This window comes from Anabrus simplex, chromosome 3 (genome assembly GCF_040414725.1).
Source record: "Anabrus simplex isolate iqAnaSimp1 chromosome 3, ASM4041472v1, whole genome shotgun sequence".
Classification (NCBI taxonomy): domain Eukaryota; kingdom Metazoa; phylum Arthropoda; class Insecta; order Orthoptera; family Tettigoniidae; genus Anabrus; species Anabrus simplex.
Window position 1 is genome coordinate 275022759 of NC_090267.1, and position 19508 is coordinate 275042266.

General features: G+C 39.7%; 1 protein-coding gene across 1 annotated transcript in view; it reads right to left on the reverse strand.

The window, feature by feature from the left end:
* The window catches only part of LOC136866773 (apoptotic protease-activating factor 1), a 279902-nt gene that overhangs the window by 9102 nt on the left and 251292 nt on the right, over positions 1 to 19508 (reverse strand). The window contains exon 20 of the mRNA XM_067143881.2: positions 16561 to 16842. Coding sequence (XP_066999982.2) covers positions 16561 to 16842 — 282 coding nt within the window. The remainder of the gene's footprint in view (positions 1 to 16560; positions 16843 to 19508) is intronic.

A 19508-nucleotide genomic window follows, 5' to 3' on the forward strand; every position in this document is an offset into this window, starting at 1 on the left:
CGGAGAAAAACCTGTCCTATGTTATATGTTTTAGTGTAATATTTATATTTAACTTGTGTGTTCGACAGACTGGATAGCTTTTAAGTTACATTTAACTGAGTCGACAATGAAAAGCATGGCTTCCTTCTTAACAATCCACAGACATAAGTCCTCTTTTCTCTAAAGTACGAGCTAGACATTTGCACAGTCTGGTAAGTAAATGCACATAACATCACACATGAGTGGGCTAAAACCATTAATCCCATGACTGTCGTTAAGCTGCTGGGAGAAAAAGTATGTCAAATTTATACATCTGAATGTGAAAAACTTAACTGGAGTGGAGGATGAACAGCTTGCATGCATATCATATGATATCATAATGCAAAAATATCAAAGGGCGACTTAAAGCTGCTAGAAAAAAAAAAAATCAAAGGAAAGTAACCGAAATGCATAGACACATTGGAAAGGAATAGTGTTTGTGATGGAAGAGAAGAAATTGCACTTGGGGAATGACAGTTCCAGCTGTTCTGATGGTACTTCATCTTCAGCAAAAGGAGGACTTACAAGTCAAAGTGAATACAAACCAACACACAAGTATTAAGACACCACGTGATAAAGTGCGACTCAAAAAAGGCAAGAACCAGGCACTTCAAGAGAAGTAAAACATCAAAACTGTAAAAGTCTGCAATAGCACCGGTCGACTGAGTAAGAGACTATAGCTCAGTAGTCCACTACTGGCACATACAGCACGGGCTCGCAAAGCTGCTAGAGAAATTACTCTGGAAAATTTTACAGCTTTTTTCTTTTGCATTTCATCAGTGACTTCACATATGAATATAGTTCCTCTAGACATCACTACTTTTCATAGCTCGGAAAGAAATTCAAGACCATAAAAAGAAATAAAAATCTGTGGAAGATGTGAATAAGTTTATTAAGACGAACACAATGTTAAGGAACATGTGTGGAAAAGTGACCAAAGTCAATTTTATTATGAACTATAGACTTTTTCAACACTATCATACAAAGAGAAAAATATCAACAGTAGATGTGTTGCAGTCTGTTCATAGTTCCACGCACACCTCATGTAATACATGCTGCTGTATCCATCAGGGATGATTCCTGCAGGTGTGCTTGATGACTGGTGCACACCCAGTAAAAATGGACAAATGGTACACTTCTCTGCTGTTTTATCTCCCAAATTTCAACATCTGAATACTCTCGTGTGCAGGTCATTCTGTGTTAATATCATTCGCCATTCCAAACTACTCCTTAGGAAGACCATACCGTTACTTCCTGCAATACATGCATGTACAGTATTGTGGCTGGGCTGTTCTGGTTTCTCACAATACAGCTCAGTGAACACTTCATAGTTGCATGCACAGGTTGGGCCTGTCAGTTTCAAGATACCAGGGCGTTCTGTATCACCTCAGCCAGTAACTTGACTGTGTTTGGGGTGACAAGTTATAGCTATTGTAACATTGTGTTACATTGTGCATGTTCAACATTTCTGTAATACGGTAGCATTAATGCTCAATCACTGCTATGATGGAAAATATTATTGTAAAAGAACTTGTATTTGCTTCAAATTCACAAGAAATTATAGTGAGAAATGCAGTTAAAACCAGTCACATGTATTAGTTGAAAGTAACAGTGATAATATTTTATTGTCAATATGTATTAATTTACTGTGGTCAAACTGATTTTTCTCCTCCATCTTGTAATGATTAGTGCTATTAGCTGCTGCTCACAGAGGTCCAGATTCGATTCCTGGTACGGCCACTGACTGAAAGTTGCAGGAGGGTTGGTATGCGGTTATAAACATACATAGGCTCACCTTCATTGGGGGTGTGCCCGGAAAGAGCTGTACCACACCTAGGAATAAGAAGGCACAAATTTACTTGCCAGGCAGCCTCCATGACTGAGTGGTCAACATCTTGGCCTTCAGTCCTCAGAGTCTGGGATTGATTCCCAGCCAGTCTGAGGCATTTTAATCTTAAACAGTCAATTCCCTTGGCTCAGGGCCTGGGTATTTGCGATGTTCCCATCATTACTTGACTGTGCGCACGTGCACACGCATGCACACAACTGTGCTCCACCACATTAGCACTGCTTCTCATAGATGGCAGATGTCACCCACTCTTTTCAAAGGGCCTATCTTAAAAGGGCTACATCACGTTAACAACAGCTACACAGAATTCTTCTTCTGCTTCTGATCAAAGTCTGTAAATAGTCAATATAATATTTTCCATCAACTGTACCCTCCATTTTGAACTATGAAGTATTTAATGAAAAAATAACCAGTATTCTAATATCATCATCAACATCATCATCATCATCATCATCATCATCATTTAGGCCAACTGTGGACCACATTAATTCCATTTCAGCTACTTCCACGCATTGATTCACATCCAGTACTCCTGATTTCTTTCATTTTGCATTCTTCTTCTTTCTTCTGTCAGAGGTGGTTGAATTTGGAATCTAACCTTTTCTTGGAAATTCTTGGTGTTTGTGATTGTAGATTGGTAGGCTTCCCTACCAGTACCTTGTATTCCTATTTCTTTTAGATTCTTTTTCACCTCCTGATACCAGTGTACTGTAGTTCTCTTGGTCTCGAAGAACATTATTTGGCTGGTAGTTAATGGAAAGGAACAAACAAGTGCAATTCAAGTCATATATGGAAAGACGGAAACAACAAAAGGAATACGTAACAGGAAAGAGACAATGGCAGGTCAGTGTGGGGAGATGGAGAGGGAGAGAAAGAAAACACAAAAGGACAAGTACAATGTCCACATCTACCTAATGAGCTCATTTCTCCTTCCCAGCTTCATCATTCATTGTAATCCATGAAGGCTAGGCAACTGACTTAAATTTGTTCATGTATCCCATTTGTAAACTGTCTATGTCTTGCATTTTTTGGTGCCACTCTGTAATTACTTTGTCAAGTAGGTCTATACAATTCAAAAACAGATAATAGATACTACAGTAAAACCTTGTTAATTCGAAGTCATTGGGACTAAAAAAATCAGACTTCGAATTACGTGATTTTGAATTAACCGCCAATTCGCAATTCAGAAGTACCAACCCTTGCCGCGTTACAAAGTATTCTAAGGCCCGTTACTGCATGCAGTTAACCTTGATTCACAGTTTATACCTTTCAAAAGCCATGAAAAAAGAACTATTTCCAAAATGTATCCAAGAAGGTGCATTTACAGTATTCAAATAATGCACTCGGATATCTCACTGCTAAACATAACCTCACGCAACGAAAGAAAGGAAAAAAAGCACGTTCAAAGACGAGGAGAAATCTATGCTGGCTCCCATGTGCAAGTGCTTTACTAATTGGATTACTATACTGTATGCATTTTAGATGCCTTGTATTTACACAGAAAGTACCCGATGCCCTTAAAATCGAACCTTTCTTTGACACTATCCTTGTACGATTTCCCGCCATGGCACTTCTCTCGTACTTCAGAAATGTAAACACTTGCCGCGTCACAAAGTATTCTAAGATCCATTAATACATGCAATCACCTCGATTCACAGTTTAAACCTTCCAAATGCCATGGAAAAAACTATTTCCGAAATGTATCCAACAAGGTGCATTTACAATGTTCAAATAATGCACTTGGATAAATCACTGACAAACATAACCTCACGCAACGAAAGAAAAAAAAATCGCACAATTCAAAGACGAGGATAAATTATGCCGGTTCCCCTGTGCAAATGCATTATTTTTTGGATTTCTGTACTGTTTGCATTTTTATTATAGATGCTTTGTACTGGCATGGAAAGTGCCCGACGCTCTTAAAACATTGTGGCTTATCGAACTTTCCTATGACGAGGGGATAAAGTATCTCGCTTCCATGTGCATTGCAACGCACTACTATGACCCCTATACCTCACACTTGTACGATTTCCCGGCTGGCAATTTCTTCTTTAAAACCATAAGACCATTTGGGTTCGCATTAAAATAAAGCAATGCAGTTTCACCAGCAATGACAATATTGTTCGGTGCCTACGAATTTATTACATGAGCCACGTTTTTTCGTCAACTGTCAGTATCGCCAGTGTTCGCGGATTCTTTTTTCCCGGCACACTGCCTGTTGCGTGATATTACGGCGTTCCTTAAAAGGTTGAATACAAAAGAATTCCGATTTCATTCAACTTAGCAATCATGAAGTGCACTGTAGACCCACCGAAGTGAGTGTAAGTGTGGAAAGCTACCCCTCCACATTCCGGAAAGCGCGTTCTATTATGACGCGGAGCGGATAAATTTCGAGTTGAAATTACTCTGTAACATACTATTGTTTTAAAATGTAAAGGCAGTTTCGAATTAAAAGTCTGAATTTCGGTAATGGGGCCGACATTGTACATCGAATTACGAATTATCCGTATTTCGAATTAAACAATTGAAATAACATGCAAAACTGTATCTCATGTTTCCGGGAAGGAGAGCTTCTTCGAATTAGGCGGGATTTTGAATTAACTGATTTCGAATTATCGAGGTTCTACTGTATATAGATCTGTAATGAAACATGTTTACATTCCACCCTTTTGCAAATCACATTTCTTCAACCCCTTTGCAAATCACATTTCTTAATTTCCTCCGAGACTCTCCATTTTTCATGTTCTCCTTTGAATATCAATACTCCTACACTCCACTTCCACCCATATCTTACCAGCGGATGCCAGATGCTTCTCAGAGTTGGTTATGTCATCGCTTCTTACATCACGTTCCTTTTAGTGTGTTCCTTTTCCCCCTCTCTCTACCTCTACGCTCCTGGCAATGCCTTCCGCAGGAATCATATAAATACTGCTTCTCTCCAATCATTTTTCATCTGTCGTATCATGCCAAGTTCAAGAGGAGAACTGCTATCTACTTATGAAGCTCTAGAACTTCACTATGCTTCTACACTCCAGCATCTTCTCCTGCCATTTCAACTTCAGCAGTGACCTAAACCAAAGAAGGTAGGGGGAGAGATTTCTTTCTTACGACTACAGTGTTTTACTCGTTTCAAAGCTTCATAAGGTTCCCGTCATCATGGAACATATTGTAAATTTTACTCGTATTATGGCGAGACCTTTCTAAAATTCTGCCAAAATTTCTCCTAGATTATGAGGGCGGCAGTGAAACTAGGCCTATTGTACATCCATGGGTTGTAATGCTGTGACGTACCCACTCTAGCCAACAGATGTGTGACAATATGTGACGTGCTGGGTCACTTTAATTTAAATATAAATACATACTTGCTCATATACTGCTCCATAAGCAATATCCTATGGGTGCCAGCCTTCAAACTTATGGCTTGAAGACGATAGTTGATAATTAATAATAAAGTAAACTCATGTCCTCATCCCGAGGTGGTGCAGCTCTTTTGAGGCACACCCCCATTGGAGGTGAGCTGCATGTACCATTTCAACCATATACCAGCCCTCCTGCCATTTTTAAATTTCTGGCAGTACCGGGAATCGAACCCGGGCCCCCGAGGACGGCAGCTAATAACACTAACCGTTACGCTACGGAGGCGGACATAATTAATAATAATAGGTAATGAGACTCTAAATACTCCCAGAGGTGGGGTGATGGAACACTAACCATTAAGTACATCCTAACTTGGAAATTAAGGATCGTTAATAAGAATTTCTGCAATAACCAATTAAGTAACTATTTATTGGGATGAAAAACGTGACGGCGTATTTACGAACTCTGAACTTATGGAAGCAAAAGAAAAATGGAATGAAATCAAATTTAACAAACTGAACTATTGCGTGGAGACTTGCAGTAATTTATGCCATTAGCTCACCATTTGTAGGCTCTGTTATCTATGTAGCAGCTGATGTTTGATGGACCTCTCGTGCTGGCGTTGTCATCTCTCGTTGTAGGTACCAGTCCTATTTCTGATTCATGCATGGCTCACTAACTGAACAATGACTTTCCTGACTTAACACTTCCTACAGTACTCCTCACATAAAGTTGTAATGAGTCCCAATTTCAATAGCAAAACCATCTTGGGTTACATTCATGGAGAGAACACACTTGCATTCTTCTGTATTACAGAATTGTAGCATAACTAACTACATAACAAAATTTCTCCTGTCCTATACCAGTCAAAACCGGTCTCTCATTGACTAACTCTCGTCACTGAGATAATCAGGTCTCAATGAGAGTAATTTTGAATAGTGCTCTACTCAGATTCGAAGTGAACTAAGTTAAGATCTTCAGCAGTTAAGACCTTATCCGATGTCAAGACATACAGCCCTCCTCCGATGTAATGATAGAATAGAATTGACCAATAGGATTGCCCTCTCCAGCTCTTGTTGTTGATGTATATAGGCTCTAAAAATCTCCCTCCATATACCACATCACATGGTCCAGTAAGATGATGTGCTATCCCTTCTCCTATCCATTGTTGTATATCCAACATCTTGTTCCATAACGTCCATTCACATAGGTTAAACTTTCCTGGGCAATCAAAGCGTCATGAAGCAAACTTCGAAAAGTAGGCATTAACAGGGCTTTAACTGTCTCTTCAGAGTATGGAAGGGGTAACGACTCTTGCAAGCTTGATGATATCTTTTTCCTGGTAATGGGCTAAAATTAGCATGGTGAGTCCGGTCACCTGACCTCGGCTACTGGAAATTTACTGCAAGCTATTAATATGAGTTATGTTGTAATACCTTACTCAAGAAGTCGTTCATTGAGAATACGTTATAGCCGTGATATAAAGAAATGATATGATGATGTGAAATGGATGACTAAAAAAACCTATATATAAACATAATAATTAAAAATTAATTAAATATATACATCTTTTCAATTAATTACACAGTTTAATAATTTTGTACATACTGTGATGTTCCAAACATCACAATGCTTTCTACAATTTATCTCACCGTTTATTTCAATGCTAGTATTTAAAGTTTTCTTAGTGGTTTACCCCAAATTATGTTTGCATGTCACGATGCAGTGGTTCATAATGATTGAGAATGTTTTTGAGGTTAGGTGGATGCCTGAGAATGACTGTGAGGCTTCTTGGAAGATGATCTCGGGTGCGGGGTGAGGATGAGAGCAGATAGAATCCTTGTTTTAAAATGTGATTTATTTTGTGTAGACCCAGAAGACCCATGGAAATGAAGGGTATAGGCTTAGGTTGTTTAGGAAGTCTGGGGACAGAGTTCATGGCCTGGGAGATCTGGTAGTCAACCAATTGGGTGGGGGTAATCCCTAGCAGTAAACACCTTCCACAGGTTGTTGTTGTTGTTGTTGTTGTAAGAGGCACAGGCTTTACAGGTTGAACAAATCTGTTTGCCCTGGATGGCCAGGCTGAATGGAAGAGATCGTTTAGTGTGATATGGGTGAAAACTGTTACAATGGAGATACTGCTGATGGTTGGTGCATTTGATGTGTACGGAGGTGTCGATTCTGTCATCCGGCAGGTGGAGGTCAACAATAAGGAAAGTGAGAGATGTGGGGGAGGATCTGCCAAGTGATTTTTTAAAAATAATTTGCTTTACATCGCACCGACAGATAGGTCTTATGGCGACAATGGGATAGGAAAGGGCTAGGAGTGGGAAGGAAGTGGCCGTGGCCTTAATTAAGGTACTGCCGCAGTATTTACCTGGAGTGAAAAATGGGAAACCATGAAAAAACAGCTGATGACAGTAGGGTTGGAACTCACTATCACCCAAATGCGAGCCAAGTGAAACAGACAATGTAATTCGAGTTGAGGTGGTGCAGGAATGATTCAAGTAGGCTTGCATCATGGTGCCATAGGAGAAAGATACCATCAATAAACCTCAAATAGACTAGGGGCTGGAGAGGTTGAGTTGCAAGGAAATCTTTCTCAAGTTTTCCCATGAAGAATTTGGCATAAGATGGAGCTGTCCTTGTACACATAGCGGTGCTATGGTAGAATAATTGCCCCTTGAAACTGAAAAACTAGTGGGTTAGGATGTACTGTGTGAGGTAGATGAGGAAGAAAGTATGTATGTTGGGTATTCAGCCTGAAGACTGGATTGATCCTCCACAGTTCCGCCAACAGCTGCCATTAGGGAAAAGAGGGGTGAGGAAGAAAGAGTGAAATTTACATTTTTTTATTATGTTGAGTAGTTCTGTAGATGTTGGTAGGTTATGTGCTGTGGAAGATAAGTTGGGGCAAATATTTTACACAAAGAGGAATTAGGGATTGGAATAATTCAAGGGAAATGTTCAATAAATTTCCAACTTCTTTTATATCATTTAAGAAAAGACTAGGGAATCAACTGATAAGGAATCTGCCATCTGAATGACAGCCCTAAATGAAGGTCAGTGGTGATTGATTGATCAATCAATTTATTTGATGACTAAACTGTTCCTGGAGAATTTGTACAGCACACCCTTACGTAAGTTTGCTTTAGTAACATTCGATCGGACTTCTTGCAACCTAATGTAAGCAATGGATATGAGTGTCGTAAAAATTCTGAAGTGGAATTTTGCACGTAAGTGATAAGACTACGCACTGACAACTATCAAACACAATCTCCTGATGATGTCGCTGTGTGGATAGGAGAATAGTATAAAGGTGTTTGTTTTAAGGCTCAAAGGTTCAGAAATTGGAAAAGGTAGAATTTCTTCAAAACCCGTAATTAACATAAAATCTATATATATATATTTTTTACAAGTTGCTTTACATTGCACCGACACAGATTGGTCTTACGGCAATGATGGGATGGAAAAGGCCTAGGAGTGGGAAGGAAGTGGCTGTGGCCTTTATTAAGGTACAGGCCCAGCATTTGCCTGGGTGTAAATGGGAAACCACGGAAAACCATCTTCAAGGCTGCTGACAGTGGGGTTCGAACCCACTATCTACTGGATGAAAGCTCACGACTGCATGGCCATAACTGCACGCCCAACTCGCCCGGCCCCAAAATCTATGAAGTGAGAAGTAAACTTGGAAGAGTTTCTGGCCACATACAAGACTCTAGCGCCACTATGACAAAAATGAAGATAATGAAACTGTGGATAAAATGGTGGAGAATTAAAGTACTGACTCCAGAGAAACTGGTGATGAAGATGACAAATTTGAATGTCCAACGCATGAATATGTAAGGACCAAGTGAGTTGGCCTTGTGGTTAGGGGCACATAGCTGTGAACTTGCATTTGGGAGATCCCACCTTTGGCAGGCCTGAAGGTAGTTTTCCATGGTTTCCCCATTTTCAAACCAGGCAAGTGATGGGGCTATACTTTAATTAAGGACACGACCGCTATCTTACCAATCTATGCCCTCTCCCATTCTTGTGTCACTGAAAACCTTCGATGTGTTAATGTGACGTTAAACCACAAAAAGGTACGGAAGTGCATGAAAACTTCAATGCACGAAAAAAATTACAGGAATGTTGTACGTTTAAAAGATTCACAGAAAACCATATTTGCTTTCATTTTGACATTTATTTGATAAAGAATAATAATATACCGGGTGGTCCACCAGCTCCTTGGGATCCAGTTTTATGCATCCCTTCACATTTACTACAATTCTGAAGGATGTCAGCCCCTCTCCCTAAACTGGGGTAATATAACGAGATTTGTGTTTACGTATTAGAAGACAGCAGGAATCGTGAGCGCCAATTATGGGTACCTCGAATGAACCCGTAAAACAAGTAGAGATACGCAGAACATTTCCTTTAAAACAGGAGGTGGACGCACAGACCAGGAGCACGGTACTGTATAGGCTGGGAAGTGGGCGTCGTAGGTCAAGTGTCGCAGTAACTCACATGGCAAGCAGGCGGGGAGATATGTGATAGTGGACAGTGCTCAAAGTAGGAGGTTTGAATCCCAAATAAGAATATTTTTTTAACAGCCAGTTGCCTGGGATGTGGTAAGGTTCCATACTTGATAGCTTCCAAGGACTGATTTGTTTACTTGACCCTGTAAAAGACCGTATGTATCGTTGCAATGGGTATAGTGCTGGGTTGGAAGAGGATGCGGAGATGATGGTCTGTGGCCAGTTAGCTACGTCGTACATGTTCCAAGCTTCGTAGACCACAGGTAGGAAAAAGTATGCCCCATTGGAACGAAAAAAAAAAAAAAAAAAAAAAAAAAAAAAGCAATGGCAGGCAAGTATGTAGCTGCGAGAACTCCCCTCCTTCTAAGCAATTCACAACACTAAGTTTATTCACTGCCTCGATATGTATTCCAGCGACGAGTATGTGGATATGTTACTTATCTATGGAGAAGCTAGACAGAATGCATACCAGGTACAACGCCTGTGCCAAGAACGCTATCTGGATAGATGACAATCGACGGGCATAACATTTCGGAGTGTGGAAAGACGACTGCGGGATACTGCAATTTTCTTTTTTTTTGCTATTGGCTTTATGTTGCACCGACACAGATTGGGACAGGAAAGGGCTAGGACTGGGAAGGAAGCGGCCGTGGCCTTAATTAAGGAACAGCCCCAGCATTTGCCTGGTGTGAAAACTGGAGACCACGGAAAACCATTTTCAGGGCTGCCGACAGTGGGGTTCGAACCCACAATCTCCCGAGTACTGGATACTGCACTCCTGGGAAGGACACGGCCTGTTCAAGATCATCCCATGACGTCTGCTGACAATAGCGTGTTTGACGCTATCCGGTGTAACCCTCATGCTAGTACACGGGCCATTGCACAGGAGACGAACATCAGCCGAGCGTCTTATGCGGATATTGCATACCCACCGGTTTCATCCATACCATCTGCACTTACACCAGGAGCTCCATGGTCATGATTTAGATGCCCGGGTGGTGTTCTGTCAATGGATCCTACAGCATGTGAACACTGATGCTGCTTTTATAGCGATTATCTTATTTATGCACGAAGCACGATTCCACAACAATGGAACCATTAATCACCATAATATACATTACTGGAGTGTGGATAATCTCCATTGGGTGCAACAGACAGCTTTTCAGGTACTGTACAGCGGGGCGTGAATATATGGTATGGAATCATGGGTGATTATCTCATTGGTCCCCATTTCTTTGAGGGCCATCTGACCAGCCAACGCTATCTGCAGTTTCTCCAAGATGAACTACCACTGTTTTTAGAACATGTGCCATTCCTTGACTGCTGCAGTATATGGTTTCAACATGACGGAGCTCCACCGCACGCGGCGGTGGTCTTCCAGAACCATTTCTATGCGACGTATCCTGATAAATGGGTAGGAAGGGGAGGACCTGTCCACTGGCCTGCCAGATTGCCTGATCTTATGCCCCTGGATTTTTTTCTGTGAGGCCAGTACAACAACTGGTGTATGCACAGGAGCCAGCCAGTCCTTGTCACCTTAGACAGCTTATCACCGAGGCATGCCGATCCGTTTCACCAGAGATGTTGCAACGGGCCAGATGGTCCTTACAATATCGCGCGCAGCTCTGTATCGACCACAGAGGTCGTCAGTTCGAGCAGGTGTTGCATTAAATGACATGGGTAACTGAAATCCTGTCACGTTTCCTAGCCTCTACCAACCCAGCTCCATACCAACGGTCCTTTTCAGGGTCAAATGAACAAATCAGTCCTAGGAAGCTATCAAGTAGTCACATCCCAGGCAAATGGCTGTTAAAAAAATTATTATCTGGGATTCGAACCTCCTACCTCGAGCACTGTCCACTATCACATATCTCCCCACACGCCCATGTGAGCTACTGCGACACTTGACCTACGGCGTCCATTTCCCATACTATAGAGCACGGTGCTCCCGGTCTGTGCATCCACCTCCTGTTTTAAAGTACGTGTTCTGCATATCTGCACTCATTTTACGGGTTCATTCGAGGTACCTATAATGAATTAATAGTGGCGCTCACGATTCCTGCTGTTTTCTAGCCCGTAAACACACATCTCGTTAACTTACCCCAATTTAGACAGCTTTCAGAATTGTAGTAAAAGTGAAGGGATGCATATAATTGGATCGCACGGGGCTGGTGGACCACCCGGTGTGTATGTATGTATGTTTTAATTAACTGCCTCCCCATTATACTTCTTGATGTTCCACAAGAGAAGTGTACAGAGTATAGGACCAGTTGGTACTTAAACCCTTTGTGCTCCTGTGTTGGAAGCGGCCCGACAAATAAATATTTCTGTTACACTCCTCATCAGGGGTCACCTATCCAAGGAATATATGAATTTTACCAACTTATTACATCATTTTGGTTATTACTTATGCTGCAGTCTTGTAGAGGAAAGCTTGAGCTACATCCATGTGCAGTATAAATCAACTGTTTTAAGTCATATGATAGGAATCAGTTGAGGGATGTTCCACCATTCAACACTTCATATAATGTGTATCATTTATACCTTCAATAAATTAAGACTAGTTTTGATTCTCTTGGAGAGACTGATTCCTATCATGTAAGTCAAACGTCAACACGGAAATGAATGTTATATATTATGACTAGCTGATGTACCCGTGCTTCGCTACAGAATTCTACATTGTATACAGAATTGTAGGTTAGGTCGAGTACACGTTGTGAGCAAAACTGTATTGAATTGCATAGCTCATAACGTTACCCTAGAAACGTGATGGAGAAATCACCAAACGTCTTTTCTCATATAAAGATTGCGTTAGAGAATTTTCATTGTAATGGTAGGCCCACTTGCCTACCATCAGTCACAATCAGGTTGGGGAATTGCATTATAATGGCAGACACTCACTCTCCACCTGACTTTTTACATCCTCAGAAAGACTGTTTTAGCGGTTTTCCCAACTGAAATGAACATAGGTCATTACAATGACGTCAGTAGGAATGGCTCGAGTAAAAGCAATGATTTCACATGAAATACTTGATCAAATGAAAAACCACTCATTTTCTCACTTTTAACGAACAGTACTACGCTGCCGATCTAACAGTCCAAAGTTCCAGAGCTGGAATGACCAGGCCGCAGACAGCAATGAACCGTGAACACTCTTAGTCTTTTTTCGTGGGGGGGATTCGAACAGTGGAGAGTCCCAGGGCATAAACTTTGCCCTGTTTCCTAGGAGTACCCGATGAGTCGGAAAATCTCAATTCACTGCACTGGCGGTGGAAAAATATCTGACTTGGAAGCAATTATTTTCTCCAAGCCAGAGGAGCCCCTCTGCACTGCTAATGTGAATAAAATGAATGTAGAATTTAATAAAAGTGAAGTGGAAAAAGCTCTTTTTTTAAGAAACGGCTCTTTTCAGAGTTGAATTTTGAGTTATTTAGTGAACTGTGGTGCTATAATTTGGAATATGCCTCAGTTGTAATTCTTGACCAGGTACTACTACTACTACTACTACTACTACTACTACTACTAAGTGACCCTCTGCCTTAAGAGTGCACACTGCTCATTCAAAACAGCGCGTCAGAGTAGGGATCGAATAGCTGGTATACTATGATGAACCAGTGTGTTACGTACCAGCAGTATCAGAAAATGTATGAACCAGAGAAATGACATGCGACAGAAGAAAGTTTTCTAACTCCTCAGCTATTTCCCGCCAATATTCAGTCAGGCTATTATACTCGGTACGCAACAGAAATCCCATCTATCGGAGTTGAGCGGCAGCATAAGAGACAAAGAACATCACCACAAACAATGGTCAATGTAATGTTATTGTTGATCAATGTTATGCACTTTCAATATTGTAGGCCTTCATATTTAGTTTTCCTCCGACTCTGAAATACCACTCTTATCATAGTCAATATGGTAAAATTGAATAAAACATAAATGGTCAGAATTTGTATGCTCAATAACTTTTGTTATGTAGCAGGTACTTTTTGATAGGACCAATAACATAGGTACCGGTATTTAAAAATTAAATTTTAGGCTCCTCCCCCTAAACTAAATTTCATACAGGGCGAATACAATTGTTTATAACTTAGACTGTAGTTTCTTATTTCCTGACTCAATATACCAACTTTCATTAAATTCTGTTAACCCATTTTCTCGTGGCTCGGCATTGATATGGACTTGGCAACAAAAATACAAATTCATGAATATCTGTGTTATCAAAGCCGGTACTGTAACAATGTATGACATAAATGATCGGAAATTGAATTCTATATAACTTTAGTTATGTAGTATTTATCGATAGGACGACTAATAACATAAATATTTCAGAATTAAATTTTACGCCTTCCCCTAAACTACCATTTCACTCAGCGTGAGTAAAATGATTTATAGCCTAGATTGTACAGGCTCACCCCCCGACTTCACATACCAATTTTCATTAAATTCTCTTCAGCCGTTTTCTTGTGATGCGTGTACATACATACATACATACATACATACATACATACAGTACATACATACAGACAGAAATTACGGAAAAGAAAAAACTCTTATTTTATATATATATAGATTATGTTCCAAGTCCTTCGATAGTTTGATAGTTTTATGTTTCATTATTGATGTTTTGTCACAAGCGATCTGTTGAACCGAGGTAGCAAGTAAATGTGTATGGATGAGATTTGCGATTTACTGAATGAAATGAGTGATAGCGAGGAGTCTCATGTAAGTGCCTTTAGTGAGAATGAAAGTTTACCTCTTAATTCAAGTGACTCTAGCCATGAAAGTGAATATGGTGGTAATCGTAGATGTGATAATAATGGAGGAGCTGATGTGGTTCCTGGGCAACAAGTAGCCAATTTGAACATGTATGAAGTTCACAATGCTTATTTGCTGCAGTTTGTAATCAGTGCATAAAGTGGTGTAAAGTTAGATCAAACTTTGAGAAGCCTCTAAAATTTTTCCATTTTTTTCCCCTGATGTAATACTTGCAGAAATCGCGTTGGAAACTAATAGATATGCATGTGAGGAGATTTCTAAAATCACACCTCTCTGGCAGTATTCAATATGGAACACTTGGAATGAAGTTACCTTGCCAAAAATGAAGGTATTTCTCAGTGTCATATTGAATATGGATTTGAATCCAAAATCATCAATCGAAGAAACTGGTCTCAAGAATGGGTTTAAAAAAAAGCCATTCTTCAATGAAATATTTTTTTAAAAAGCATTTCATGCAGATCTTCTGGATGTTGTATATGAATAAACTAACCCCCAATGCTCAAGGATATTCCACTGGAGGCAGAAAGTAGAAAACTTAGTAGATTACATTGATATGTAATGTAGGAAATCATATGTAACAAAACAGTACACTGCTAATGATGAAAGTACTATTGCTTTCAAAGGCAGGGTCACCTTCAAGACTTACAATTCGATGAAACCAACAAAGTGGGGTCTGAGAGTTTGTGTATTAACTGAAAGCAAGGCAGGCTTTTTTTGTACCTTACTATGGCAAGCCAATAACAGACAGTCTAGTATGACAAGAATTAACTTTTACTAGCACAGTGGTACTACAATTCTTGCAGTCTCTGTTGGAAAGTGCAAATGGGTCTGGTTTCCACCTGTACACAGACAGATTCTACACTAGCTATGAGCTAGCGAAGGAAATAAGAAAGCTGCGTATTCATTTGACAGGCACCATGCAAGCTAACAGAAGAGGCTTACCACAACAAGCAAAAAAGCTGAAGCTCAGAGCATGAAGTGAAAGCTTATCGGAATCAGAAAAGGATGTGTTCTTGGCATCCAAGGACAAATGGGCTGCTCTTATGCTGAGTACCCTCGATAATCCTTCCACTAACCTGGTGACAAGAAAATATATGGGAGTGCGAGTAAATGAATTTGAGAAACCAGCTGTCATCTCCGACTATACTCAGCATATGGGAGGAGTGGACCATGCTGATTACTATAGCATCAGTTATGCTTTCATGAGGAAATCTTACAAGTGGTAGAGTAAAATATTTGTTTAGCTTCTGGAAGTTGCTGTTGTGAACAGTTTTATTTTGTGCAACCAGGTGCAAGCAACGAGAAACAAGCAACCTATTCCTCATCTTTGCTATAGGGAGATGATGGTGGAGTTCACTGGCAACATTCGGAACATCAACAAGACAAAATGTGGTCGCCCATAATTCTGTTGACCAGGAAGAGAGACTAAAAGGATTGTCTAAGGACTGTGCTGTGCAGTGATAGGAAGGTGAAAGGGGGCAGAAGAGAAACTGTTTTCTTTTGTAAAACTTGTTCTAGGAACCCAGGCTTTGAAAAATATCACATCTTGAAGTTATTTAAATACATACTTGTATGCAAAATACTCCTCACAATTGAGAATTTATAATTTTATTAATTATTGTGTACGCATGACCAAAAGTTACTATTCTGTCAAAATAAACTTAAGTCTGAATTCCAAAAAAGAATGTTTCTTCTCTGGGCATAAATGAGTTACAGTATTTAACCCCTATATTAACATGGATTATATATCCTTCAAGTGAAAGTATCAGAAGAAATTTTAAATATCTTTATTAGTCCCAAGATAGGAAAGAGGATAGAAAGAAGTGGCATTACATAATTAAAGATGAACAGATTAAAGTCGCAGCTTATTATATATGAGAAAATTACAAATGCACATTCAAAAATGGAAAGAATGAAAATGTGGTACTATGGGCCATGTGACATCTTATTTCTGTCTTTATTCTCAATCTGACAGTTGATATGATTTCTATCTTACTAGCTATATTTTAAACATTTATTACACTACAGTAAATATCTTACCATGATAGCACCACTGTCCAATCCAAGTGCCAGAAGCCGAGGATCAGGTGCGATCTGGCAGCTCCAAATGGATTCTTCTGGAATCTTGAAAGTTCTTAGACTGCTTAAGGTAACAAATGGAGAATCACTGGTCACCTGAAGCGAAGCCATATGGAAGCACGACTCTGCATCGCCCAACACTAGCAGATCTCTGTTTGCATTCATATCTGCAGAGGTGATGTAGGCTTTGTCCACACGTCCGGCTACTACTTGTGTAAGCTTCCCAGAGGCAGTGTCCCACAGCTGGAAATGACAAATCGAACAGTCTCACTTTCATAACAACAGGTTGAAATCAAAGACAGTTCTCATTTCCACAAGAATACTCTGTAGATGCTGAAATAAGAACAGTCATCCGAACATAAAGCAAGCGAAAACATATCAATGGCCACAACAGTAAACAAAATGTATTTAATTCTATGAAATATACCATATTCCATAATAATGTTAGGTATTCTATAATCAATTTAGACTGTTTGCTAAATCATGTAACATGATCCTTTCTTTGAGAGTATAGGAGGATGGAAATCGCAAAATGAGGTGCAATCCAGTTATTAACCCTAGCAGTACCAGAGAAATGATGGTGAAATGAGAGGGGGAAATCGTTGTGTATAGATTATATATACAGGCGGCTAACGAATGCAGGGATCGAGTATCTCCCGGTATAAGGAGACCAACTTCTACCAAATGCCAAGGGCCTCCTACGAGGGCAAGTGAGCGGGTAGAAGGAAGGGCACTCTCTTGCCCTTGAAGTGAGAAGCTGCAGGCAGAAGAGCCACTAGATGGCCAACGGCATAGGATGGGGAAGGGAATGGGAAACCACTTCATTAAAGATCTGAATCGGTATCTCAAGCATCGGCTGGTTGCAAACCTTGGGGGGGTGCACCCATGTTGAGTAAGTGTACCTGCTAAAACACAATTTGGCTGACGGACCACCTGCTATACATTATAACCAGCAAATCATATTCTAATAGAAGGGGTGAGGGCGAGTACCCGGTGCCTTAAAACTGGGACTACTCGGCTAAGATATGGCAGCCCTGACAGAAAAGTGTCTGGCCCTCCAGGCTGGGGGTTGCACATAGAGTTAACGGCTCTATTGCATAAAAAAGATTGTTACGAATACGAATATCTCACATTTGCCTCGGATGAAGAAGAATGGATATCAAAGTATGACGACCCTGTAATGGAAATCGGCTTTACGAATAGGAACTTGGAATTTAAGAACCTATATAAACCTCGATCTTTCAAAATCCTCAGTCAACAGTTGGAGAAGTATAGAGTGGGAATTGCTGCAATTCAAGAGACTAGATTATTAGGTAATGGTATACAGGACATGGAGAAGTATACACTTTTTAAAAGTGGTAAAGAAACTGGACCCCACGAATTTGGTACTGCATTTTGTGTCCAAAATTCACTAGTATAGTCGGTGCTGTCCTTTGAACATGTGAATGAAAGACTATGCTATTTGAGGGTACATTTAAATGGTTTAACATATCACTGGTGAACTGCCATGCCCCCACAAACAAAAAGGATGATCATGTTAAAGACTCGCTTTATGAGGATTTGTTAGAACTGTGGAATAAATTACCCAAACATGATGTCAATGCAAAAGTTGGAAAGGGAGAAATTTTTGTGTCAACAATAGGAAGGGAAAGTCTGAATTATGAAAGCAATAATAATGCCATTAGACTAATCAATTTTGCTACATCCACAAACATGAATGTGCGGAATACCACCTTCCCACATAAACAAATACATACGGAAACATGGTATTCGTGTGATGGTAAGATTGCCAATCAGATAGATCATGTAATAATAGATAACAGGCATAGAAGCACCATAACTGATATCAGAACTTACAGAGGAGCTGAGATGGGATCTGATCACAATATGATAATTGCTTCTGTTAAAATTATATTGAAAACCTCTTGTAAGTCACAGACTGAGGAAAGATGCAAAGTTGACACTGAGAAACTGAAGCAGGAGGATGAAAGATTAAAGTATAATGTCGAAAGTATAAACAGATTTGATATTCTGGGAGAAGATCCTACAGAAGACATTGATGAAACAAATGATGAAGTATGTGAATGAATGTGGAATAACGCAAAACAAATCATGACAATAGCAGCAATGAAAGTGATACTAAAAGGTGTCAGTAAGAAAAATAAATGGTTCGATGAGGCATGTCAAGATGCAGTTAATGAAGTGGCAATATGGTGTAATAAATGGCTGCAGTCTAATAAGAATATGGATGTTGAGGAACTATACAGAGAAAAACAGAAAGAATGTAGTGAATTAATTCATAGGAAAAAAGAAAAAAGTCTACCTGAGATGACAAATAGAATCAATCCAAGATGACTACAGAAACAGAAACATCCGCAAGATGTATGAAACTGTCAACACAATTTAAAAAAAAAAAAAAAAAAAAAAAAAATTCAACCAAGATTGAGTATTATGAGCAATAAGTCTGGAAATTTAATTGCTGATCACGACAAATTATTAAATTACTGTCAGGAGTACTTCAATTCCTTGCTGAATTGTGCTGATCCAGAAACCTGCATTGGTAAACCATCAGAAGAATTTAATCCATTAATAATCTTTTTAGACTGTAATACGTGTACTGATTTGGTGGTTTAACTATAAATATTTTCTCAATTACTTTTTGGCAGTACTGGTATTGCAACTTTACGAACAAAGGTTCGCACTCTTGACATTGAAAAATATGCCAAGGCTGAAAACTGGCTGAAGTAAACTGAAACCTGCACATTCCAGACTTTCACCTTGAGCTTTATTGATCGTGATACAAAAAGCCAAGCGAATTGAAAATTGGTCCCGCTTAAAAGAAAATGGAAGTGTTTTTATGGCAGAGTTAAATCATCTCGAGGGATTATAGCTCTATGCCTATTTTGAAT